This window comes from Pseudophryne corroboree, chromosome 3 (genome assembly GCF_028390025.1).
Source record: "Pseudophryne corroboree isolate aPseCor3 chromosome 3, aPseCor3.hap2, whole genome shotgun sequence".
Classification (NCBI taxonomy): domain Eukaryota; kingdom Metazoa; phylum Chordata; class Amphibia; order Anura; family Myobatrachidae; genus Pseudophryne; species Pseudophryne corroboree.
Window position 1 is genome coordinate 681697846 of NC_086446.1, and position 27009 is coordinate 681724854.

General features: G+C 45.9%; 1 protein-coding gene across 1 annotated transcript in view; it reads left to right on the top strand.

The window, feature by feature from the left end:
* The first annotated feature begins 1307 nt into the window (after window positions 1-1307).
* Window positions 1308-27009, top strand: part of LOC135058167 (arsenite methyltransferase-like) — a 134502-nt gene continuing 108800 nt past the window's right edge. Inside the window, exons 1-3 of the mRNA XM_063963740.1 lie at window positions 1308-1458; window positions 11878-12014; window positions 16107-16176. Of these exons, the coding sequence (XP_063819810.1) occupies window positions 1357-1458; window positions 11878-12014; window positions 16107-16176 (309 nt within the window). The 5' untranslated portion in view covers window positions 1308-1356. The remainder of the gene's footprint in view (window positions 1459-11877; window positions 12015-16106; window positions 16177-27009) is intronic.

Consider the following 27009-nt stretch of genomic DNA (forward strand, 5'->3'; position numbering starts at 1 on the left):
CCTACATCCCTAGCAGCACCACCCCTGACTCTATCACCACCAATCAAATCCAAACAGCACATACACAATGTTCCACCCCCAAAAGCCTTAACCCCTGACAAGCCACAGTGATGCTTTGGCTGACATGCTAAAATGCCCAGTCCGGGGAGTTTATGCTGTTCTGGCACACAGGATGCCCTACACAGTCTTACTTGCCGACCTGACCCTCTCTATGAGGGAGAAAATGCTCTGTTCCTGGACTTTCCTGGTAATGTATGATTGCCATCACCTGTGGTGAAACACCTTTCTTATCAATTAACTAGCTCACCACAGGTGATGGCAATCATACATTACCAGGAAAGTCCAGGAACAGAGCATTTTCTCCCTCATGGAGAGGGTCATGTAGGCAAGTATGTATAAAAGCCTCTATTTATTTAAATATACATCTTTATCCAATCCAATGGCACTGTTATGCCCCAGTGGCAGTGAAAGTATCTAGATTTCTTTTGACACAATTCAGCAGAAACTTCAGCTCTTACCCACCATCCAGTCTCTGTGTTCCACTCACTCCTGCCTTAGCATAGTATCATACCTCCTAACATGACCCTCTCCAGGAGTCAGAGCCGGCCCTAACCAATATGATGCCCTAGGCAAAATTTTGGCTGGTGCCCTATAGCACCACCACTAATTCTGCAGGACATGCCAGGCACGAGTCAGCTGGCAGCTCTGCTAACGTTGGGGCGCCTTTTGTTTATGAAAATGCGTCTTATTTGCATTACTATGTGGCTAGGATGCACAAACAGCTTTTACTGATTAAAATGATATGCAGCATGCCTATATTCTGTGTGCGACTGCAGCTGTATCTGCATACGAAATGCTACATTGATTACAGTGATATCCAGGAATACACTGCAACATAGCATTTTGTATGCAGATACAGCCTCAGTTACACACAGAATATAGGCATGCCGCATATCATTTTAATCAGCATAAGCTGCTGGTGCCCCTAAGCATACCAAATGCCCTAGGCATTTGCCTAGTTTGCCTATGCCTAGGGCTGGCTCTGCCAGGAGTGACACAATGCTCTGCTCCTGAACTTTTCTCTTAATTTGTGATTGCCGGCACCTGTGGTGAACAGGTGAATGGATAACAAAATTATTTCACCACAGGTGATGGCAATCATAAATTAAGAGGGAAGTCCAGGAGTAGAGCATTTTGTCCCTCCTGGAGAAGGTCATGTTGGGAGGAATCTAGTATAGTCATTGTATCTTCCTCCCTCTCCTCCTACTTCACCCCACTTTCATTTTGAATTCATTCACCCTGACCAGGTACTATGGCTGTGGACTTGTGGTTCCGGAATGTCTGGAGAGCTGCTGGATGCTGGACCTGGGCAGTGGGAGTGGAAGGGACTGTTTCATGCTCAGCAAGCTGGTTGGACCTAGAGGACGAGTCATTGGAGTAGACATGACTGATGAGCAGGTGCTGTGTCCATAATGTATGTAGGAAATGTACTGGATGTAATGGTGATATCCAGCTGGACTAGAGAGAGTCCAGGTGTTAAGGATATCCATGCATTAGTCCAGATGGTTAAATCAAACTGACTGAAGTACTAATTAAGTCACCTGTGCTTAAGCATGGATAGCCTAAAATCTGGCCTGTAATGGCAGAGCTTGGAAAACTCTGAGCTAGACTTTGATATATAAAATTTCTACACAGTAAACTGCCACCTCCCCCCAATAACAAACAAAAAACACAGGGAATCTAATATGCTGACTCCTAGGATATTACATCCTCTTATGCATTCACCCAGTTTTACCACTGCACTCCATTCCAGGCATCTGAAGTCATATCCCACATCTTTAGGGCAATATTATACTGGATCTGAGATTTCCAAGCAGAGCATATTAGTTTTGTTGATGCTACATAACAAGCCCATCTCTGTGCATGGATCCACATAGAGCCTTAATGCTGAGCAATACAGCAAACCTATCTACCTATTTACAAATATATAAGGGGACAATATACAGATCTTGCGCAGGACCTGTTTTTGGTTAGATCAACACAGAGAACTCGTGGACACTCGCTCAGGTTAGAGGAGAGGAGATTCCACACAATACGGCGTAAAGGCTTTTTTACGGTAAGGACGATACGTGTTTGGAATTCCCTGCCTGAGGGAGTTGTAATGGCCAACTCAGTCAACACCTTTAAGAATGGGTTAGATAAATTCCTAATGGATAAGGATATCCAGGGTTACGGGGCATAGTCACGCACTATGGTTATTATAAAAAAAGAGGGGTTAATCGTAGAGATGAGCGGGTTCGGTTCCTCGGAATCCGAACCCCCCCGAACATCAGCCTTTTTTGCACGGGTCCGAGCAGACTCGGATCCTCCCGCCTTGCTCGGTTAACCCGAGCGTGCCCGAACGTCATCATCCCGCTGTCGGATTCTCGCGAGACTCGGATTCTATATAAGGAGCCGCGCGTCGCCGCCATTTTCACACGTGCATTGAGATTGATAGGGAGAGGACGTGGCTGGCGTCCTCTCCGTTTAGATTAGATTAGAGAGTCAGAGACACTTGAGTTGATTTACTAATTTGGGGAGCATTAGGAGGAGTACTCAGTACAGTGCAGCAGAGTTTTGCTGATAGTGTGACCACCAGTTTAATTTTAATCGGTTCTCTGCCTGAAAAAAAACGATACACAGTCACATACCATATCTGTGCTCAGCCTCAGTGTGCTGCATGATAATATGATAATGATAATATATCATCTATGTATGTATTATATCTGACTGTGCTGAGTGCTCACTGCCAGTGCTGCTCACACAGCTTAATTGTGGGGGAGACTGGGGAGCAGTTATAGCAGGAGTACAGTGCACACTTTTGCTGCCAGTGTGACCACTGACCACCAGTATATTGTCTGCCTGAAAAAGTTAAACAAACACTCCTGTGGTGTTTTTTTTTTAAATTCTATAAACGCATTCTGCTGACAGTGTCCAGCAGGTCCGTCATTCATTATATTATATAAATATTTACCTGCAGTAGTGTTATATTTTTTTTGTTCATCTCTATCATCTTTATCATCTATATTAGCAGACGCAGTACGGTAGTCCACGGCTGTAGCTACCTCTGTGTCGTCAGTGCTCGTCCATAATTGTATACCTACCTGTGGTGGGTGTTTTTTTTTTCTATCTTCTTCATACTAGTAGTTCAGCAGTCTGCTGACAGCGTCCAGCAGGTCCGTCATTATATATTATATATACCTGCAGTAGTGATATATATATATTTTTTATATCATTATCATCTCTATATTAGCAGACGCAGTACGGTAGTCCACGGCTGTGGCTACCTCTGTGTCGTCAGTGCTCGTCCATAATTGTATACCTACCTGTGGTGGGGTTTTTTTTTTTCTATCTTCTTCATACTAGTAGTTCAGCAGTCTGCTGACAGCGTCCAGCAGGTCCGTCATTATATATTATATATACCTGCAGTAGTGATATATATATATTTTTTATATCATTATCATCTCTATATTAGCAGACGCAGTACGGTAGTCCACGGCTGTGGCTACCTCTGTGTCGTCAGTGCTCGTCCATAATTGTATACCTACCTGTGGTGGTTTTTTTTTTTTTCTATCTTCTTCATACTAGTAGTTCAGCAGTCTGCTGACAGCGTCCAGCAGGTCCGTCATTATATATTATATATATATACCTGCAGTAGTGATATATATATATTTTTTATATCATTATCATCTCTATATTAGCAGACGCAGTACGTAGTCCACGGCTGTGGCTACCTCTGTGTCGTCAGTGCTCGTCCATAATTGTATACCTATCTGTGGTGGGGGGTTTTTTTTTCTATCTTCTTCATACTAGTAGTTCAGCAGTCTGCTGACAGCGTCCAGCAGGTCCGTCATTATATATTATATATATATATATACCTGCAGTAGTGATATATATATATTTTTTATATCATTATCATCTCTATATTAGCAGACGCAGTACGGTAGTCCACGGCTGTGGCTACCTCTGTGTCGTCAGTGCTCGTCCATAATTGTATACCTACCTGTGGTGGTTTTTTTTTTTTTCTATCTTCTTCATACTAGTAGTTCAGCAGTCTGCTGACAGCGTCCAGCAGGTCCGTCATTATATATTATATATATATACCTGCAGTAGTGATATATATATATTTTTTATATCATTATCATCTCTATACTAGCAGACGCAGTACGGTAGTCCACAGCTGTAGCTACCTCTGTGTCGTCAGTCACTCGTCATCCATAAGTATACTAGTATCCATCCATCTCCATTGTTTACCTGAGGTGCCTTTTAGTTGTGCCTATTAAAATATGGAGAACAAAAATGTTGAGGTTCCAAAAATAGGGAAAGATCAAGATCCACTTCCACCTCGTGCTGAAGCTGCTGCCACTAGTCATGGCCGAGACGATGAAATTCCATCAACGTCGTCTGCCAAGGCCGATGCCCAATGTCATAGTACAGAGCATGTAAAATCCAAAACACAAAATATCAGTAAAAAAAGGACTCAAAAATCTAAAATAAAATCGTCGTCGGAGAAGCGTAAACTTGCCAATATGCCATTTACCACACGGAGTGGCAAGGAACGGCTGAGGCCCTGGCCTATGTTCATGGCTAGTGGTTCAGCTTCACATGAGGATGGAAGCACTCAGCCTCTCGCTAGAAAAATGAAAAGACTTAAGCTGGCAAAAGCACAGCAAAGAACTGTGCGTTCTTCGAAATCACAAATCCACAAGGAGAGTCCAATTGTGTCGGTTGCGATGCCTGACCTTCCCAACACTGGACGTGAAGAGCATGCGCCTTCCACCATTTGCACGCCCCCTGCAAGTGCTGGAAGGAGCACCCGCAGTCCAGTTCCTGATAGTCAGTTTGAAGATGTTAGTGTTGAAGTACACCAGGATGAGGAGGATATGGGTGTTGCTGGCGCTGGGGAGGAAATTGACAAGGAGGATTCTGATGGTGAGGTGGTTTGTTTAAGTCAGGCACCCAGGGAGACACCTGTTGTCTGTGGGAGGAATATGGCCATTGACATGCCTGGTCAAAATACCAAAAAAATCAGCTCTTCGGTGTGGAAGTATTTCAACAGAAATGCGGACAACAGGTGTCAAGCCGTGTGTTGCCTTTGTCAAGCTGTAATAAGTAGGGGTAAGGACGTTAACCACCTTGGAACATCCTCCCTTATACGTCACCTGCAGCGCATTCATCATAAGTCAGTGACAAGTTCAAAAACTTTGGGCGACAGCGGAAGCAGTCCACTGACCAGTAAATCCCTTCCTCTTGTAACCAAGCTCACGAAAACCACCCCACCAACTCCCTCAGTGTCAATTTCCTCCTTCCCCAGGAATGCCAATAGTCCTGCAGGCCATGTCACTGGCAATTCTGATGAGTCCTCTCCTGCCTGGGATTCCTCCGATGCATCCTTGAGTGTAACGTCTACTGCTGCTGGCGCTGCTGTTGTTGCTACTGGGAGTCGATGGTCATCCCAGAGGGGAAGTCGTAAGACCACTTTTACTACTTCCACCAAGCAATTGACTGTCCAACAGTCCTTTGCGAGGAAGATGAAATATCACAGCAGTCATCCTGCTGCAAAGCGGATAACTGAGGCCTTGGCATCCTGGGCGGTGAGAAACGTGGTTCCGGTATCCATCATTACTGCAGAGCCAACTATAGACTTGTTTGAGGTACTGTGTCCCCGGTACCAAATACCATCTAGGTTCCATTTCTCTAGGCAGGCGATACCGAAAATGTACACAGACCTCAGAAAAAGACTCACCAGTGTCCTAAAAAATGCAGTTGTACCCAATGTCCACTTAACCACGGACATGTGGACAAGTGGAGCAGGGCAGACTCAGGACTATATGACTGTGACAGCCCACTGGGTAGATGTATTGACTCCCGCCGCAAGAACAGCAGCGGCGGCACCAGTAGCAGCATCTCGCAAACGCCAACTCTTTCCTAGGCAGGCTACGCTTTGTATCACCGCTTTCCAGAATACGCACACAGCTGAAAACCTCTTACGGCAACTGAGGAAGATCATCGCAGAATGGCTTACCCCAATTGGACTCTCCTGTGGATTTGTGGCATCGGACAACGCCAGCAATATTGTGCGAGCATTATATCTGGGCAAATTCCAGCACGTCCCATGTTTTGCACATACCTTGAATTTGGTGGTGCAGAATTATTTAAAAAACGAGAGGGGCGTGCAAGAGATGCTGTCGGTGGCCAGAAGAATTGCGGGACACTTTCGGCGTACAGGCACCACGTACAGAAGACTGGAGCAACACCAAAAACGCCTGAACCTGCCCTGCCATCATCTGAAGCAAGAAGTGGTAACGAGGTGGAATTCAACCCTCTATATGCTTCAGAGGTTGGAGGAGCAGCAAAAGGCCATTCAAGCCTATACATCTGGCCACGATATAGGCAAAGGAGGTGGAATGCACCTGTCTCAAGCGCAGTGGAGAATGATTTCAACGTTGTGCAAGGTTCTGCAACCTTTTGAACTTGCCACACGTGAAGTCAGTTCAAACACTGCCAGCCTGAGTCAGGTCATTCCCCTCATCAGGCTTTTGCAGAAGAAGCTGGAGACATTGAAGGAGGAGCTAAGAAAGAGCGATTCCGCTAGGCATGTGGGACTTGTGGATGGAGCCCTTCATTCGCTTAACCAGGATTCACGGGTGGTCAATCTGTTGAAATCAGAGCACTACATTTTGGCCACCGTGCTCGATCCTAGATTTAAAACCTACGTTGTATCTCTCTTTCCGGCAGACACAAGTCTGCAGGGGTTCAAAGACCTGCTGGTGAGAAAATTATCAAGTCAAGTGGAACTTGATCGGTCAACAGCTCCTCCTTCACATTCTCCCGCAATTGGGGGTGCGAGGAAAATGCTCAGAATTCCGAGCCCACCCGCTGGCGGTGATGCAGGGCAGTCTGGAGCGACTGCTGATGCTGACATCTGGTCCGGACTGAAGGACCTGACAACGATTACGGACATGTCGTCTACTGTCACTGCATATGATTCTCTCACCATTGAAAGAATGGTGGAGGATTATATGAGTGACCGCATCCAAGTAGGCACGTCAGACAGTCCGTACGTATACTGGCAGGAAAAAGAGGCAATTTGGAGGCCCTTGCACGAACTGGCTTTATTCTACCTAAGTTGCCCTCCCACAAGTGTGTATTCCGAAAGAGTGTTTAGTGCCGCCGCTCACCTTGTCAGCAATCGGCGTACGAGGTTACTTCCAGAAAATGTGGAGAAATGAATTATAATCAATTCCTCCGTGGAGACATTGACCAGCAGCAATTGCCTCCACAAAGTACACAGGGAGCTGAGATGGTGGATTCCAGTGGGGACGAATTGATAATCTGTGAGGAGGGGGATGTACACGGTGATGAATCGGAGGATGATGATGAGGTGGACATCTTGCCTCTGTAGAGCCAGTTTGTGCAAGGAGAGATTAATTGCTTCTTTTTTGGTGGGGGTCCAAACCAACCCGTCATTTCAGTCACAGTCGTGTGGCAGACCCTGTCACTGAAATGATGGGTTGGTTAAAGTGTGCATGTCCTGTTTATACAACATAAGGGTGGGTGGGAGGGCCCAAGGACAATTCCATCTTGCACCTCTTTTTTCTTTAATTTTTCTTTGCGTCATGTGCTGTTTGGGGAGTAGTTTTTTGAAGGGCCAGCCTGCGTGACACTGCAGTGCCACTCCTAGATGGGCCAGGTGTTTGTGTTGGCCACTTGGGTCGCTTAGCTTACTCACACAGCTACCTCATTGCGCCTCTTTTTTTCTTTGCGTCATGTGCTGTTTGGGGAGTAGTTTTTTGAAGGGCCATCCTGCGTGACACTGCAGTGCCACTCCTAGATGGGCCAGGTGTTTGTGTCGGCCACTAGGGTCGCTTAGCTTACTCACACAGCTACCTCATTGCGCCTCTTTTTTTCTTTGCGTCATGTGCTGTTTGGGGAGTAGTTTTTTGAAGGGCCAGCCTGCGTGACACTGCAGTGCCACTCCTAGATGGGCCAGGTGTTTGTGTCGGCCACTTGGGTCGCTGAGCTTAGTCACACAGCTACCTCATTGCTCCTCTTTTTTTCTTTGCGTCATGTGCTGTTTGGGGAGTGTTTTTTGGAAGGGCCATCCTGCGTGACACTGCAGTGCCACTCCTAGATGGGCCAGGTGTTTGTGTCGGTCACTTGGGTCGCTGAGCTTAGTCACACAGCTACCTCATTGCGCCTCTTTTTTTCTTTGCGTCATGTGCTGTTTGGGGAGTGTTTTTTGGAAGGGCCATCCTGCATAACACTGCAGTGCCACTCATAGATGGGCCAGGTGTTTGTGTCGGCCACTTGGGTCGCTGAGCTTAGTCATCCAGCGACCTCGGGGTAAATTTTAGGACTAAAAATAATATTGTGAGGTGTGAGGTATTCAGAATAGACTGTAAATAAGTGTAAATTATGGTTATTGAGGTTGATAATACTATGGGATCAAAATGACCCCCAAATTCAATGATTTAAGCTGTTTTTTAGGTTTTTTTGAAAAAAACACCCGAATCCAAAACACACCCGAATCCGACAAAAAAAATTCGGTGAGGTTTTGCCAAAACGCGTTCGAACCCAAAACACAGCCGCGGAACCGAATCCAAAACCAAAACACAAAACCCGAAAAATGTCCGGTGCACATCTCTAGAATCGGAACGGCAGTCAGCAACTTCAGTCAAAATTTTATACAAAATAATCGTGCATAGGAGACCACAAATAGGTTGAACCCGATGGACAATGGTCTTTTTTCAACCTTAGATACTATGTTACTATGTTACTATGTAACTATCTCCCACAGATAGAGAGGCATCGCCTTGTACAGAAATTTGGTGAAAAAGAGTATTAGGGATATATTTAGTTAGGTGTGTAGCTCCTGCACCACAGTCCACCTGGTAGGGAGAGGGATGGTAAACTTATATTCTCAAGCTTACAGTTTTATTCCGATTTGTACGCAATGCCGATGTTCACGCAACTGAGAGGTTATCTGAAGACTGCACATGCTCCAAGGCCGTACTGTGTATGTGCCAAGGAACCTTAGAGAACCACTCACAGTGAGGATACATTTGCAGAGTGATCGACAGGAAAGAAACATTTTGGGGAGGTAACATGGAGTGGCAGCAAAAACGAAGGCATGTCGCAGGGAAGGTATCTGCCTACATCTGTGATCCCGTACTCAGAAAACATGGCACCAGTATCCGTGGAATGTTCACTCTGCATGACATAGAACCTGCCGAGGTCAAACATTTCTTGATTCAGGAAACCCCTGCTCGACTCTCTCTTAGTTATTGTTTGGGCCCCTTAATTGTTAGTTTCAATTAAATACATATGTTTATATTCTGGGCGGACAGATAGCGCTAACTGTATGCAGGTTGCATACAGAGGCACCTACAGATGGAGCCATGTTCATCTAGGCTTCTCTGCTGTGCCTAGGTGCACCAAGGTTTATTAGCCTAAGGGGTATATGCAATTCCGGGCGAATTGCGGCACTTTTTCGCCCGTTTTTAAATTCGACACAATTCGACCGTCGAATTCCGGCAGGTGGGTGCCGGAATTCGACATATTCAATAAAAAACGAATTCGACAGTCCCGCTCTCGAAAAACGGCCGATTTGACGGATTTTGATTAGATTTTTAAAAATGTTTAAAAAACGGTAAAAAACCCGAAAGAAATTTGCAAGGGGTCCCACCTCCTAAGCATAACCAGCCTGAACCGTACTGAAAGGGGTCCCATGTTTACACATGGGACCCCTTTCCCCGAATGCAGAGACCCCCCCGTGACTCCTGTCACAGAAGGTCCCTTCAGCCAATCAGGAAGCGCCACGTCGTGGCACTCTCCTAATTGGCTGTATGCGCGTCGGAGCTGTCAGACGCGCATCGCATAGCCCCCTCCATTATCTTCAATGGTGGGAACTTTGCGGTCAGCGGTGAGGTCACCCGCGGTCAGCGGCTGACCGCGGGTAACCCCACCGCTGACCGCAAAGTTCCCACCATTGAAACTATGCAACTGTGCGATGCGCTGTCTGCCAGCTCAGACGCGCAAAGCCAATCAGGAGAGTGCCACGAAGTGGCGCTTCCTCATTGGCTGAAGGGACCTTCTGTGACAGGAGTCACGGGGGGTCTCTGCATTCGGGGAAAGGGGTCCCATGTGTAAACATGGGACCCCTTTCAGTCCGTCTGGTTCGGGTAAATGCATTTTTTTGTTATGCCAAGTGCGTGGATTACAATAAAAGAACCGGACACTAGATCAGGCGAGTATAATTTTATTTTCAGGTACCCCGGACGTCGACATTGGAGACGTGGCCAGAGTCGGCGTGTCAACATAGGTAAGTATGTGTGTCGGCATGTATGTAATAAAGTTATACTTTCACGGTGTCTGTGTCCTGTTTTTATTTGGGTATTTTTTTTGCAGTAGAACTACAGGTACCAGCGGGCACGTTTCCCCCCGCATGCTGGTACTTGTGGTTCTCCAAGTACCGGCTTGCGGGGTAGGCTTGCTGGGACTTGTAGTTCTTCGGCAAAAAACAATATTCTTACATTTTCAACAAGGCTATCAGCCCCCCATCCGCAGCCCATGGATGCCCCTGGCCCTTGGGTGGCTGGGGGGGGACCCCTTGATTGAAGGGGTCCCCACTCCTCCAGGGTACCCCGGCCAGGGGTGACTAGTTGGGTATTTAATGCCACGGCCGCAGGGAGCGGTATAAAAGTGTCCCCCGGCTGTGACATTTTCTGTCCAGCTAGTGGAGCCCGGTGCTGGTACAAAGAATACGGGTGACCCCTACTCTTTTTGTCCCCCGTATTTTTTGCACCAGGACCAGGCGCAGAGCCCGGAGCTGGTTGTTAAAATACGGGGGATCCCCTGTCATTTTTTCCCCCGTATTTTGGCAACCAGGACCGGCTCAAAGAGCCCGAGGCTGGTTATGCTTAGGAGGGGGGACCCCACGCATTTTTTTTTCTGATTTTTACCCCATTCCATAAAAAAAAAATAAAAAAAAAATTAAATATATAAATAATACTTGTGCCTCCTAAATAGACAAACCAAGTACCTAATCCCTTCTAATATAAATAGATATGCTATTACCAATAAAAAAAAACACCAAAAAAAACATGTTTTTAATTTTTTTTATTAGATTCCGCCAGCAAAGTGTGGCGGATTGAAAATGACGAATTTACTGTCTAAAAGCACTGTTGTCGAATTTACAATCTTCAATTGAATATACTTTTGTCGAAATGCCGCATTTGTACCATTGCAGAAATGTCGAATTTGACAAATGTCGAATTTCAAAAAGTCGAATTTGGAATGCCCGTTTTTTTTGACGAAAGTTCTGAATTGCATTGTCGATTTTTTTTGGGGGGTGAAAATGTCCCGTTTTTCGACATTTTCGGGAATTCGACCGCAATTGCATATACCCCTAAGCCTTTCATCTATTGTTCTCAGCTGGAATAAGAGAGAACAATACAGCAGGGGATTAAGTCCGACTGTTAATCCTACTGAAGGCAAAGATGAGGAAGGCTCCAACTGTATATTATAAAAAAAAAAAAAAAAAAAGTTCTACCACATTTGGCAGCGATATGTGAACTGACGATATGTATTCAGAACATGGTGATATCGGGATGGCAGGTTGTGTTTGGAAATCATACTTCTGGCGATTGTTCAGCTGTTTTGCCTTTCCCATAAAATTGCACTTTATTACATGTACCCCTGCAGGTTGAAAACAGTTGCTAAAGTTATTGTAATTAATATTAAATAACTATTAAATAATTTATATTATTATTATTACTGTTACTAGGTTAATGACCCCAAATGCTTAAAGGAAACTACTGTTTTTCTGTAACCCAGTTAGAGCTGTCCAGAAAATACATTGATTATCATATGAAGAAGTTTGGATTGCAACACCCCAATGTGGACTTTATCAAAGGCTATATTGAAAACCTGAAAGACGCTAAATTAGAGGATAACAGTTTTGATGTTATAATGTAGGTGATATATTACTGTAATATAGATTATTTCTCTCCCAGAATGTTTGTTTTAGATCTAAGAAATGCTTTTTATGCAATTGTGTACTACCTGTATTAAGAAAATAACAATACACAGTGATCTTTAATGGCATGTAGCAATGAGGTTATGTATTCCAGCAATGCGTTAATAAAGACACAGGAACAGGGGCGTTACCGTAGCCAGAAATTTCTGGGCCCCATAGCAACATTTTGAATGGACCCCCATCCCCCCAATGCTTCTAGGGAGGCACCTTTCTCTGCAGCAGTTGTTCATGTTATGCCACATAGTAATGCCCTAGTTCACGGTATGCCCCATAGTATTGCCCTAGCTCACAATATGCCGCATTGTAGTGGTACCAGTACACATAATGCAACACAGTGCCCCTAATTCACATTATGACATAAAGGGGGATATTCACTTGTTTGAAAAGTCGGTTTGGTGTCTGTTTTTTCCTGTCTATTATATAAGAAAAAAAAGACACCCAACTGACTTTTCAAACAGTTGAATGCCCCCCAAAGTGTCCCCAGTACATCTTATGCTACGTTGAAGTGTCCTCAGTTCATATTGCAACAGTGTAGTGCCTCCAGTTCATATTATGTGATATTGTAGTGGCCCCATTTCATATTATGCCCACTGTTCATACAGTCAAACAATTCAGCGCACTCAATGTATATTATGTCACCTCACAGTGCCCCCAGTTCATATTATGCCATATTACAGTGGTCCCTGTTCATATTATGCCATACCTAAGCACAGTACTTCTAGTTTATATTGTGCCACATTACTGTACCTCAGTTCAGAGCTATTTATAAATAAGAGAATGTCCATTCCATATGGGTATTATAAAATACCAAGTGGTTTTATTAAAATATTTTAAAATTTATATAATATCACAGTGTCCTGGAGGTATATTATCTCCTATAATGGACTCACAATAAATCCAATTTGCTTCACAATTTATAGACCAAAAAAAAGCACAGGGTACTCCCCGAGTCTTCCAGAGGTTTCTGACAGAGTAGGTATGTATGTCCCAAATGCAGGAGCTGCTAGAACTCTCTCCAGACCCCAGCTGACAAACAGCAATTAATGATCCTACATAGGCCAGGCTGCACTTTAATACTGTTCCAGTATCCTAGATCAGTGGTTCTCAACTTCAGCTCTCATGTACCCCCACCAGGTCATACTTTCAGGATTTTGTCTGTGGAAGCAGGTGGGATAATTACTGACCCAGCAAAACAGAATATTTATATTTCACCTGTGCATGATTAAAGAAATCCACAATGCATGACCTGTTGGTGGTACTTGAGTTGAGAACCACTGTCCTAGATGGTACATTGGTTCTGTCTTCCGAGAACAGCCTATAGTGAAGCAGAGGGGCAGCAGCAGCAGCACCTCCACCAATAACACAACGCTGCTGCGGCTCCCTCCTCCACCTCCCTCCTCCTCCTTCTCTCCTGCCCGGGAATGGTCAGAAGCTGCACCGAGGAGCCTGAGCCAGCGGAGAGGGTAAGTATAATTCATTCTTTCTTTCTTTCTTTCTTTCTTTCTTTCTTTCTTTCTTACTTTCTTTCTTTCGACTGCCTGCCCCAATGTGTGAAAATGGGGAAACTGCCTGCCGCAATGTGTAAAAAGGGGGAATCTGCCTGCCGCAATGTGTAAAAATGGGGAATCTGCCTGCCGCTATGTGTAAAAATGGGGAATCTGCCTGCTGCAATGTGTAAAAATTGGGAATCTACCTGCCGCTATGTGTAAAAATGGGGAATCTGCCTTCCGCAATGTGTAAAAATGGGGAATCTGCCTGCCGCTATGTGTAAAAATGGGGAATCTGCCTGCCGCTATGTGTAAAAATGGGGAATCTGCCTACCGCAATGTATAAAAAGGGGGAATCTGCCTGCCGCAATGTATAAAAAGGGGGAATCTGCCTGCCGTAATGTGTAAAAAGGGGGACGCTGTCTGCCGTAATGTGTAACAAGGGCACGCTGTCTGCCGTAATGTGTAAAAAGGGGACGCTGTCTGCCGTTATGTGTAAAAAGTGTACGCTGTCTGCCGTTATGTGTAAAAAGTGTACGCTGTCTGCCGTAATGTGTAAAAAGGGGGACGCTGTCTGCCGTTATGTGTAAAAAGTGTACGCTGTCTGCCGCTATGTGTAACAAGGGCACGCTGTCTGCCGTTATGTGTAAAAAGGGGACGCTGTCTGCCGTTATGTGTAAAAAGTGCACGCTGTCTGCCGTAATGTGTAAAAAGGGGGACGCTGTCTGCCGTAATGTGTAAAAAGAGGAATCTGTCCGCCGTAAGGTGTAAAAGGGTCTCTACCTGGTGTAGTGGTGCTACTGTGCGGCGTAATTTGAATAATGGAGACTACTGTTCACCGTTTTATGAATTGGTATTATTTTGTGGCCACACCCCTTCCCCACGAAGCCACGCCACTATGTATTTTTGCGCGCGCCTACGGCGCGCACTGCCCCTGTTTTGCATGCAGGGGTGGGGCTACGATGCCGTTTCTTGCACACAGTTCTAAAATGTCTAGTTACGGCATTGTTGCTAGGTATCCATTTCTCTGGCCCTGAGCAGGTCCCCCTCACCAGATCCTCTCCAGGGGTGAGGGGGTGGACTTGGATGGGATGGGGGGGGGGGGGGGGGGGGAGCATTTTGTCGCACCTGGGCCCACCGCTCGCTAGTTCCGCCACTGACTAGGCACATACACTTACACCCCGTTATCAACCCTTTGACTCTCTTGCAAAATAAACATATGTTTGTAGGTTTGATTAAGGGGGATATCCAATTATCCCCGTTAAAACATCGGGTCCGAAAAACGTCCGCTTTTGGACGTTTTTTCTGACTTTTTTCCGATGTTTCACCATTGGGTGAAACAAAATCCCTGTTAAGCCGTGGCACGCGTCGGCTTATCGGGGCTAATTAGATAGCCCCCGGCGGGACATTTAGCCCCGGTAAATTACTGGGGCTAATTGGATATCCCCCTAAAACTTACAGAGAGCTACCAAATATATCAGGGACAACTCTCCATCTTTGTGTACAAAGAACCCCTTTCCACCCCAAATATTGATAAAATGCATGCAGAAAAAAGCATCAGCGATGAATTCACAATCAGCCAATCAGAAACAAGTTCTGCTAATTATATATACAGGACCGTAATGAGGGCTGTGCGTCCAGTGCTGACGCCCTAAGCTTAACAAGAGATCCAATAATCCTGGAATGCCATCTGATTTTTTTTTTTTTAACCTTTTTACTGTCATGATACTGGCTTTGTTAGCTTAAGGATAAGCGTCCATTTTATATTAACCCTTATTCACACTTTATTCACCTATTTCGCACACACTTGCCTACTCTCCCAGAATGACCCAGGGGCATGAGGATGGGTTTGCACTGAATTGCATCCTATTGGCCTCACTGCCTGCTGCACAATCCCCCAGCAGGGATACAAATATCCCCTGCTCCTCCCACCAGGAACACCCCCTCTGGGATCTCTCCTGGAGGCCACATGTAAAGAGTAGGCAAGTACGATTTATCATATCTTATCATAATGGAATACAACAAACACAGAATATTATGTTTATCAAATAAAAACTCTTTAAAATAAACTTTATTTAAAATTACAAATAAATAAACAGTCAGCAATCAGTTATTGATCTGCTGAATAAACCAGACTTAAGCTGGGTACAAATGTATGCAGTTATCAGGCTAATCATCCATCATCGGCTTGTCGGCACAACAGTTACATAGGTGTATATGCAGGAGTGTTAGCCGGAAAAAAAGGCTTTAAACGCTCCTGCAACGGCTGGATTGGGAGGTTGCATCTTATGAGCTGATTGAAAAGTGATATGTCTGAGGATTGGAGTGTTTATCTGATCTGCACAGGTGGTGTGTAACCAGCAATGTCCTTTATGTATTACTGTAGTCATACCTCATAGCAATCAGCATCTTTGGCAAGTATGGACTAGTTGGTCCTTACCTACAGTTACATTTTAGGAAAGTCAATGTAAATTATGCATTGTACAGTCTCCCAATATAGTGACTGTAGTTTACTGATGTTGATTTTCTGTATCCTGCAGATCTAACTGTGTGATAAACCTTTCTCCCAATAAAAAGGCTGTGCTCGCTGAGGCTTACAGAGTCCTACAGGTAACACTTGCTGCAATGAGTATCACCCAATTAATATAACCAAAGTACTGTTAAAATGACACAATAACTATCTTACTATTTAACGGTCACTTATGAACCAAACATTCAAAAGGCAAATGCTGCTGTGGAACTTCACGTCTGCTTTTGTGCAATTGAAGCACATGCATTGCCGGATTTATTGATGTTGGGAACCAATTAACCTACCAGTATATTTATGGATTGAGAGAGGAAACCGGGGTACCTGGAGAAAAAACACGCAATCATAGGGAGAAAATACAAACTCCACACAGTTAGGGCCATGGTGCTGTGAGGCAGTAAGGCTAAACATTACACCGTCCATCCTGCTAAAATGTAGTGCCCTCTAAATCTTGGTGACTACTTAAGTCAACTTAAGCTCTAAATACTTCCATATGTTTTTACATCGCAGTGGCATTCCTGTATCTGTACAGGTTTGTACCCCAGGCCAGCAGTGCAGTCCCTCATCCCCTCACTCACATCGCCACTTCAGGTTGGGCATGTGCGACCGGCGGTCAGGAGACCGCCAGTCACAATACTGATGCTGGGATCCCGACTGTTATATGGCCAGCAGGGGGGAGGGGGGGAATGGAGCGAGCGCAACAAAGCCCCTTGCGAATAGTCCCTGTTGGTCGGCATGTGATAGTCAGGGTTCTCGGGATCCCGGCATTGGTATTGTGACTGGCGGGGGATGTCCACCAGTCACATAACCGCATCCCACCACCTCTGATATCATCCCCGCTGTTCTTTCTGTACCCTGTACTTACTGGCTTGGCCACTGTTCTCCCTCTTTTTATTTTCTTTGGCTAAGCTGTGCTGAACTCCTCGCCACTACTGTTGCTAAATGGAGCAGAAAACGGTGAGCCTTCAGGGACTAGGTTCGGATAGTTGTGCCGTCCCCCTGGGTGGCAGCACCATTCACACCACCCTCGATATAGCCCTGTACAGTGGGATGTACACTACAAGGGGATTATCATAGCCTGTGCAATGTCATGTTCCAGGGTGATGCTGGACTGGTATACAGAAAATTCGGTAACTTGGATGGACTGGCCAGCTCAGATCCCAAATCTTAACCCAACAGGGAACCTCTTAAATGAATTGGAGTGATGGGCGAGTTCTAGGCTGACTCAACCTTCTTCATTGTTGCAGTTGGTCACTGTACTTAAGGCAGAATGGCAAAACATACCACCTGCTTTTGTCCAGGAACTTATGGACAGTCGCCAAGAAGGCGGTCTGCAGTAATCACTGCACGTGGTGGACCTACAAAGTACTGACGTCAATAAAATCTAGTTGATCTATTTGCTGTTAGTGTCCAATCACTTTTTTCTACATAATGTATAACTAACCTTTTTCTAATATATATATTATTTAATAAGTCAGTATAATGGGCCTAATTCATGTTTGTATGCAATACCGATGTTCATGCAACTGAGCGATTATCAATAGACTGCGTATGCACTGTGCACTGGGCACATGCAAAGATACCTTTGCGATGCCACTCACAGCAAGAATTTAAATGCAGAGTGATTGACAGGAAGGAACCATGTAGAGGAGGTAACAGTGAGTGGCGAAAAAAACGAAGGTGTGTCATAGCTGTTTTCAGGGCTAGTATCTGCCTTCCGCTGGGATCATGTATCTACAGTACACAGAGGCCCTCATTCCGAGTTGATCGCTCACTAGCTGCTTTTAGCAGCATTGCAAACGCTAAGCCACCGCCCTCTGGGAGTGTATCTTAGCTCAGCAGAAGTGCGAACGAAAGATTAGCAGAATTGCTAAAAAATCTTTTCCTGCAGTTTCTGAGCAGCTCCAGACCTACTCCGAGATTGCGATCACTGCAGACTGTTTAGTTCCTGGTTTGACGTCACAAACACGCCCTGCGTTTTAGCCTGACACACCTGCGTTTTTTAGCACACTCCCGGAAAACGGTCAGTTTCCGCCCAGAAACACCCACTTCCTGTAAATCACTCACCGATCAGCAGAGTGACTGAAACGCATCGCTCGTCCCTGTGTAAAATTGCATAGTTTTGTGTGAAATGACTTGGCGCGTGCACCCTGCGGCCCATACGCATGCACAGAACAGCCGATTTTTAGCCTGATCGCTATGCTGCGAAACACGGCAGCGAGCGATCAACTCGGAATGAGAAAGGTAGCGCCAGCGTTGCTACTGCCGTGGCCAATCTGCATTACCATAGACTCACTCGGAGAAATTACGAATACCTTTACTTGTCATTAATATTACCAGGTGATGTCAACTAAAAAAAAACTAAAAAAAAACACATGCAAAAGCCTTTGCTGTAAAACATGTTCCTCGTTATTGCGTTAATGCTGCGTATGCGTATGTAGTTGCTGAGGACTTTGTGATTGCTCTGGTTGGCGTCTATGGGCCTGATTCAGCATGGGTTGTAGTTGTGCGACAAATCACACCACTACAGCGTTTTTCTTTAACGTGCAGGGGACGCCCAGCACAGGGAAAGTCCGCCCCACAAGCAGTGAAAAGACTGGAGAAGTGAGCATGTGGAGAAGTTGCCCATGGCAGCCAATCAGCTGCTCCGTACAATTGTGTAGTATGCAAATTATAAATGTTACTTCAATGCTGATTGGCGGCCATGGGCAACTTATCCACTGGTTTACTTCTCCACTCTTTTCACTGCTTCATGAATAGACCCCTAGGCCCAGAAAGTAACTCTCCTTATTGTTGCATATTGAAAGCAGGGGCGTTTTAACAGAGGAGAGGCCCATGGGGGTAATTCACAGTTGATCGCAGCAGGATTTTTGATAGCAATTGGGCAAAACCATGTGCACTGCAGGGGAGGCAGATATAACATGTGCAGAAAGAGTTAGATTTGGGTGGGTTATAGTGTTTCTGTGCAGGGTAAATACTGGCTGCTTTATTTTTACACTGCAAATTAGATTGCAGATTGAACACACCACACCCAAATCTAACTCTCTCTGCACATGTTATATCTGCCTCCCCTGCAGTGCACATGGTTTTGCCCAACTGCTAACAAAAATTCTGCTGCGATCAACTTGGAATTACCCGCCATGTGCAGACTCCAAGTGGGCCCTCCTCTCCACGACACGGAACTCCAGAAAGGTAAGTATTAAAATATGGGTGCATTGTGGGCCCCCCTGCACCCAGGGGCCCCTGTGCACCACACCCATTACACCCGATATATAGAAACGTCAGTGATTGAAATGATTTGGAATGTATATTCAGGGCGATGCGGTTGCTGTTATGGTTAGATTTACTCATAGCACAGAAGTGTTGGTCTGATTTATTTCCACCATGGCCCTAACTGCGTGGTGTATGCATATTCTATTTGTGTTCCCTCCGGGTACTCCGGTTTCCTCTCAAACTCGAAAAATATACTTTTAGGTTAATTGGTACCTGACAAAAAATGAATCCTAATGTGTATCTGTACATGTGGTAGGGAATATAGGGGTCTATTTACTAAGCCGTGGATGGAGATAAAGTCAATGGAGATAAAGTACCAGCCAATCTGCTCCTAGCTGTCATTTATCAAACCCATCCTGTGACATGTCAGGAGCGGATTGGCTGGTACTTTATCTCCATTGACTTTATCTCCATCTAAGGCTTAGTAAATAGCCCCCATAGATTGTAAGCTCAACCGGGGCAGAGACTGCGGAATATGTGTGCGCTATATAAATAACTGGTGATAAATATATAAATAAAATAATACATGACCGGGGTGAAACAGATGGAGATGTATGAAGAGGTGGTAAGTGTCAAATCAGCGCTATTTGACACTTCTAAGCCTTGGTATGTATGAAAGCAGATAACAAAGAAAAATCTCTACATTATCTGCCAACATCTAATGATTTCACTGACACCAGAATATTGTTTGGCAATGGAAAATCACCCAGATGTATTAAAAAACTATAAGCACACATTTGCGGGTGGTATTCAGTATACTGGTTGTTGGGATCCCGGTGCACAGTATACCAGCGCCGGAATCCCGGCAACCGGCATACCGACACCTTTTCTCCCTCTTGGGGGGGGGGGGGGCACGACCCCCCTGGAGGGAGAATAGATAGCGTGGCGCGCATAGCACGACACCGTGCCCGCAAGAGGCTCATTTACGCTCGCCCTGCTGTCGGCAAGCCGGCGGTCGGGATCCCGGCGCCGGTATGCTGACCTCCGGGGACCCGGCCGCTGGCAACTCATACCACACCCCACATTTGCTACACCCCCATGCCCCCCTTAGCTGGTATAACTGGAGCCTTAGGAGGCAGGCAGAGAATACTACCCAGCCACTCTGATTGTCTGCCTGGAGCCAGACAGTGAATGGCTGACAGCATGCTGATTGGTGGATGGCTGGACCTATCCACCAATAAGAGTGCAACATTCTCTATCAGCCTCAAAGCTAGACAGTGAATGGCTTTCAGCATGCAGATTATTGGATGGCTGCCACCAGTGTCGGACTGGGGCATATAGGGCCCACCGGGGGGATGCAGTGGTAGGGGCCCATGTTTAGGGGTGTGGCCAGTCTGCAGAGGGTGTGTGGCCTACCACCTCATTGGTTTGACTAACCATTAGAGACTGCAATGTCTGGGCCCCTTCATAAATATATACAGTAAATTCAGCTGCTGCATGCATGATAATGTACCAGATTAATAACAGCAATGTACTGTAGAAAATACACCATAGTCCTGTATAAGGTAACATATTTATAATGTATAATTCAAGTGCACAGTCTGGAACCTGATCATTAGTGCAGGAGGTGGGGCCCCAGGCAGTGGGGCCCACTGGTGATTTCCCCTGTACCCCTGTGGGCCAGTCCAAGCCTGGCTGCCACTATTCACCAATCAGAGTGCTCACAGCCATTCACTGTATTGAATTATGTGGAGAGACAGCACAAGACTGCAGAAGGGGTAAGTTATGATTTTTCTTCTAATTTATTTCCGTAAATGTGTGTAAGTACAGTGCTTTGTCCAGAGCCTACAATGCTGTTAAGACAGCCCTGCCGCCAGGGCCGCCATCAGGGGTGTACTGGGGGCACAACTGTCCCGGACCCGGCTGTTCTGACAGAGAGTGGACGGCCCTGGCCGCATGCCAATGCTGCCATGCACCTCCACCACTGAGAGGGCCCCCGCGCCTCCAAAATGGACACCTCATCAAAGGAAATAGTTATTCTAAATGCTATAGAAGGCGGTGCCCATTTTGGGAGGGACATTTTCAAAATATTGAAAGGGACAGGCATCAGGGGAATTACTGAGGGGTCTTATTATAGTGCATGGGGCATTACTTTGTGGGGCATAATATAGTGTTGCTCAGAGTAGGTGCACAGGAACTATATATATATAGTGGGGGGCCCTGCCTATTTTGTCAGTCCCGGGCCCCACAATTTCTGATGGCAGCCCTTCCTGCCACCGTAGTACATTTACCCCACAGTCTATGAAAACAGCCCATGCCATCAAAGGCTAAGAGACATGCTATAACTTTACTTCCAGGTTTGGACCCAGGTACGGCTCGATCTCCAGAAAAAAAAATATCATTAGCTATTGGCGGCCAAGCTCAGGAACTCCAAGCTTTTTGAAGCTTGGTAAATGGGCTTTCTCATACGTCCTAGAGGATGCTGGGGATGCTTCAAGAACCATGGGGTATAGACGGGATCCGCAGGAGACATGGGCACTTTAAGACTTTAAAAAAGGGGTGTGTACTGGCTCCTCACTCTATGCCCCTCCTCCAGACTCCAGTTAAATTCTGTGCCCAGAGAGACTGGTCACACACTGAGGAGCTCTACTGAGTTTCTTGGAAAAGACTTTGTTAGGTTTAATATTTTCAGGGAGCACTGCTGGCAACAGTCACCCTGCATCGTGGGACTGAGGGGAGAGAAGCAGACCTACTTCTCTGAGTTCAAAGGCTCTGCTTCTTAAGCTACTGGACACTATTAGCTCCAGAGGGTCCGATCACTTGGTGCGCCTAGCTGCTCATTCCCGGAGCCGCGCCATCACCCCCCTTGCAGAGCCAGAAGAAGCCGGGTGAGTAAATGAAGAACAGAAGACTTCAGTGACGGCAGAAGACTTGGTGGCTCTGAGGTACTGCGCAGCGGCCACGCTGCGCGCCATTGCTCCCGCACACAAGCGGCACTACAAGGGTGCAGGGCGCAGGGGGGGGCGCCCTGGGCAGCATGTATACCTCAGACATAGACTGGCAAGAGAGATATTAAGTGCCTCGTTGGCATGTCTGAGGCTGAGGGCTCTGCCACAAACGGCTATAGGAATGTTTCTGTCGGCACTGCCGACTCCTGAGGGTACTTGGTTTATGTAAATAATGTCAGTAGATGTATGCTTTTCCAATGAGAAAACTAAATGGGAGACACAGACGTGTGTGGGTGACCCTGTCGGCACCAACTAATCTGACTGGGTAAAGAAATTGACATGATAATCTGATGCATTTCAGAAAGCTATACCTGTATGTATATATATATATATATATGTGTGGTACGATTGCATAGATCTGTGGCTCAAACACAGACGTAGTAATTTTGTGGAGGGCGTAATATTAATAATATATTTCCCTCAGACCCCTCGGGGTCGCAAAAATGTTATTTTGCCCAGTTACTACTCCCTGATATCGACACGAATACTATTTCTTATCTCGACCATGACGTTTCCTGATTAGATCCTCAACATCGGCATTCAGTACATGTTTCATACACATTAAGAACGTATTAACGACACTAGGGACCCTGCTGTTCCTGACAAAAATAAATAAATATATATATATATATATATGATATATATATATATATATATATATATAGATAGATATATGTGTGTATATGTGTATTTAAATGTGTATATTCATATTAAAATTAATGCTGAAGTAAAGTTATTCCTTCTCATGTGCTGGTCGCTCCGTTGAAAAAGTCTAGGTCAGCCGTGACGAGATGGTTTCGAATCCTCACGAGGAGTCCGAGGGTTTATTCTTTTCCCGCCGTGGATAGAATAAAGTGAGAGTCATCCCCTGGTCTGCATGGGGCCCTGTCACAAAGGATCGTATACAGGAAGCTAAGTGATATTTTAATCATATGCTTTGATTATATTTACATTACATGCGCATGGGGGAGTGCTTGTATTCAGAAATGGTCGGTTACCTTGTCATCCGATATAATTACCCTGGGGAGAGATGGGATACTCCTTAAGTTGGGTCATTTCTAAAACATTGCAGCATGCTGCTGTGTGACTACAAGAGGTATGGGACTCTTGGGTTCACGGGCCAATTCCATGGCGGTCTCGGCTAGGACGGCGTTGTGGATTCACCAAGGGAATGCTGAGGATGACTCCGAGACCGAGAAGTACTGGAGTATCTTCCCTATGAAGGTGAAACCTGGTTTGGGGATGGCTTTGTTATGTTGATCTCGGCAGATGCCACTGGTAAGTCTACCTTCTTGAGCTATGTTCCCTCACAACGGTTGGTGACGCATTTTTTGTAGGATGCAGTCATTTTGACCGGATGGATACGGTTTTTCCCCTGCTTTGCAGGTAGAGGAAGGTGAAAAGGTAAAAAGTCAGCAGCCTTTTTTAAGTTCGCAGAAGCAGAAATCATCCTCTGTTTCTACCACATCCACCGCATGTCGCTGGGTCTATCTTGCGGGAGCCCACACCGGTGGGACCACGTCTAATATTCTTCAGTCAGTCCTGGAATGGACATGGACCAGTGAGTTAAGAATAGAGTCTCAAGGGGAACATACTGGAGTGTCCAGATAATTCCCCTCACTGATTTTTCAAATAGATCTTACCGATTCTCCTCTGGACGGGGAGGTAGTATGCAACGCCATACAAGAGTTGGGTCAGGATCAGGACATTAGCCTGCTGTCCCTTTCGCAAAAAAAAAAGAAGCTATTATTCAAGCTTTTTCATGCTTCTGAGCCCGGACAGCTCAGTCAGAACAATTCCAAAAATTTCTACTTAAGAAGTTGAACTACAAGATGGAATCTCTCAGAGCAGGGATCTTCAATCTGTTAAAGGAGAAAGAGTTTTTAAGTGTGGTTTCTTCCGCGTTAGGCTTACCTGGGTTTGCTATTCAGGATTGTCATTGCCAGTTTAGGAGTGATGGCAGTATGATGGTTTTCCTTCGATAGTGAAAGCCATTATTATTCTGTACTGGGACGCTCTCCTGACTACAGCGAGGTCAAGAAACAAGTGGTGCAAGTCATTGTTTCTCTCTGACAGTTCTTCAACACAGTGGTTGGCTCCTGAACTTGCCAGAACCACTGTTGATCCCAACGACGCGGATGTTGGAGTTGGGAATAATGTTAGATACAGAACTGTTGAGAGTTTGTTTTTTCCAGTGGAAAGAGATCTGAGGATCCAGAGTCGGATCAGATTTGCAACACTGTAAACCCATCAATACGTTCCGTTGATGAAGAAGATGGTTGCGACCTACGAGGCCATTCGGTGAGCAGGTTAAATGCCAGAGTGGTTTTAGCGGGACCAGTTGGACATGTGGTCCGGGTCTCACCTGCACATGCACCGGAAAATAATCCTATTTTCCAGGAACAGGATATCTCTCCTGTGGTGGCTTCACAGTTCTCACCTCCTAGAGGGACGAAGTGTCGGGATCCAGGATTAGATCCTGGTGTCCATGGATACAAGTCTCCAAGGCTGGGGAGCAGTCTTTCCAGGGGAAGAATTTCCAGGGAAAAAAGTCAAGCCGGGAAGCTTAGCTACAATAAGCATTCTGGAATTAAGAGCTATTTAAAACGGAACATCTTCTTCACGATCTGCCCGTCTTAATTCAGTCGGACAACTTAACAGCAGTGGCGTAAGTAAACCGCTAGGGCGGAACGAAGAGCAAAGCGGCAATGGCAGAAGCCACAAAGGTTTTCTGCTGGGCGGAAAGGCAAGTAAACGTTCGGTTAGCGGTCTTCATTCCGGGTGTAGACATCTGAGAAACAGACTTCCTCAGCAGACACGATCTCCATCCAGGAGAGTGGGGTCTTCATCAAGAGGTTTTCACAGAAGTGACAAGTCTTTGGGGAATTCCTCCAATAGACATGATGGCGTCTCGCCTCAACAAGAACCTTCAGGGATATTGTTCCAGGTCGTGGGACCCTCAAGCAATAGCGGTGGACGCCCTCGTGACACCGCTGGTGTTTCAGTCGGTCTATGTGTTTCCTCCACTTCCACTCTTTCCGAAGGTGATAAAGGTCATAAGAAGAACAAAGGTTCAGGCGATCCTCATTGTTCTGGTCTAGCCAAGGAGGGCTTGGTATCCAGATCTTCAAGAATTACTCATAGAAGATCCCTGGCCTCTTCCTCTATGAGAGGACCTGTTACAGCAAGGGCCGTGCGTGTATCAAGACTTACCGCGACTGCGTTTGACGGCTTGGAGGTTGAACACCGGATCCTAGCCTGAAAGGGTATTCCCAGTGAAGTCATTCCCACACTGCTTCAGGCTAGGAAAGAAGTAACAGCGAAGCTTTACCACCGTATTTGGAGGAAGTATGTGTCTTGGTGTGAATCCAAGAAGGCTCCTACGGAAGAATTTCAGCTGGGGCGTTTGCTCCTTTTTTTGCAAGCAGGTGTGGATGCGGGCCTAAAGTTAGGCTCCATTAAAGTACAAATTTCAGCCTTATCTATTTTCTTTCAGAAAGAATTGGCCTCCTTTCCAGAAGTTCAGACCTTCGTGAAGGGCGTGCTGCACATCCAACCTCCCTTTGTGCCCCCGGTGGCACCATGAGATCTTAATGTGGTGTTGCAGTTCCTGCAATTCTCATTGGTTCGAACCTTTACGTAAGGTTGAGTTGAAATTCCTTACTTGGAAAGTGGTCATGCTGTTGGCCTTGGCATCCCCAAGGCGGGTGTCTGAATTGGCGGCTTTGTCTCACAAAAGCCCCTATTTAATCTTCCATGCAGATAGAGCGGAGTTGAGAACTCGTCAGCAATTTCTGCCAAAAGTGGTTTTATCGTTTCACGTAAACCAGCCTGTTGTGGTGCCAGTGGCTACTGACGCCTGGGCGGAATCAAAGTCTCTCGATGTGGTCAGAGCTTTGAAAATCTATGTCGCCAGAACGGCTCAGATTAGGAAAACAGAGGCTCTGTTTGTCCTGTGGGCTCCCAACAAGATTGGGGCTCCTGCTTCCAAGCAGATTGTTGCACGCTGGATCTGTAATATGATTCAGCAGGCTCATTCTACGGCAGGCTTGCCGTTGCCAAAATCGGTGAAGGCCCATTCTACCAGAAAGGAGGGCTCATCCTGGGCGGCTGCCCGGGGGATCTCGGCATTACAACTCTGCCGACTAGCTGCTTGGTCGGGTTCAAACACCTTTGCAAAGTTTTACAAGTTTGATACCCTGGCTGTTGAGGACCTCTTGTTGTGTCAATCGGTGCTGCAGAGTCATCCGCACTCTCCCGCCCGTTCTAGAGCTTTGGTATAAACCCCATGGTTCTTGAAGCATCCCCAGTATCCTCTAGGACGTATGAGAAAATAGGATTTTAATGCCTACCGGTAAATCCTTTTCTCTTAGTCCGTAGAGCAGGCATGTCCAAACTGCGGCCCTCCAGCTGTTGTGAAACTACATATCCCAGCATGCCCTGACACAGTTTTGCTGTCAGAGAATGCTAAAGCTGTGTCAGGGCATGCTGGGATGTGTAGTTTCTCAACAGCTGGAGGGCCGCAGTTTGGACATGCCTGCCGTAGAGGATGCTTGGCGCCCGTCCCAGTGCGTACTGTATCTGCAGTCATTGGGTATGTTTACACACATGGGGGTATATTTACTAAAATTTGTATTTTTCCGAATGAGGTTAAAGTTCAAACACGAATGACATCGAAACTGTAAATTTGCAACT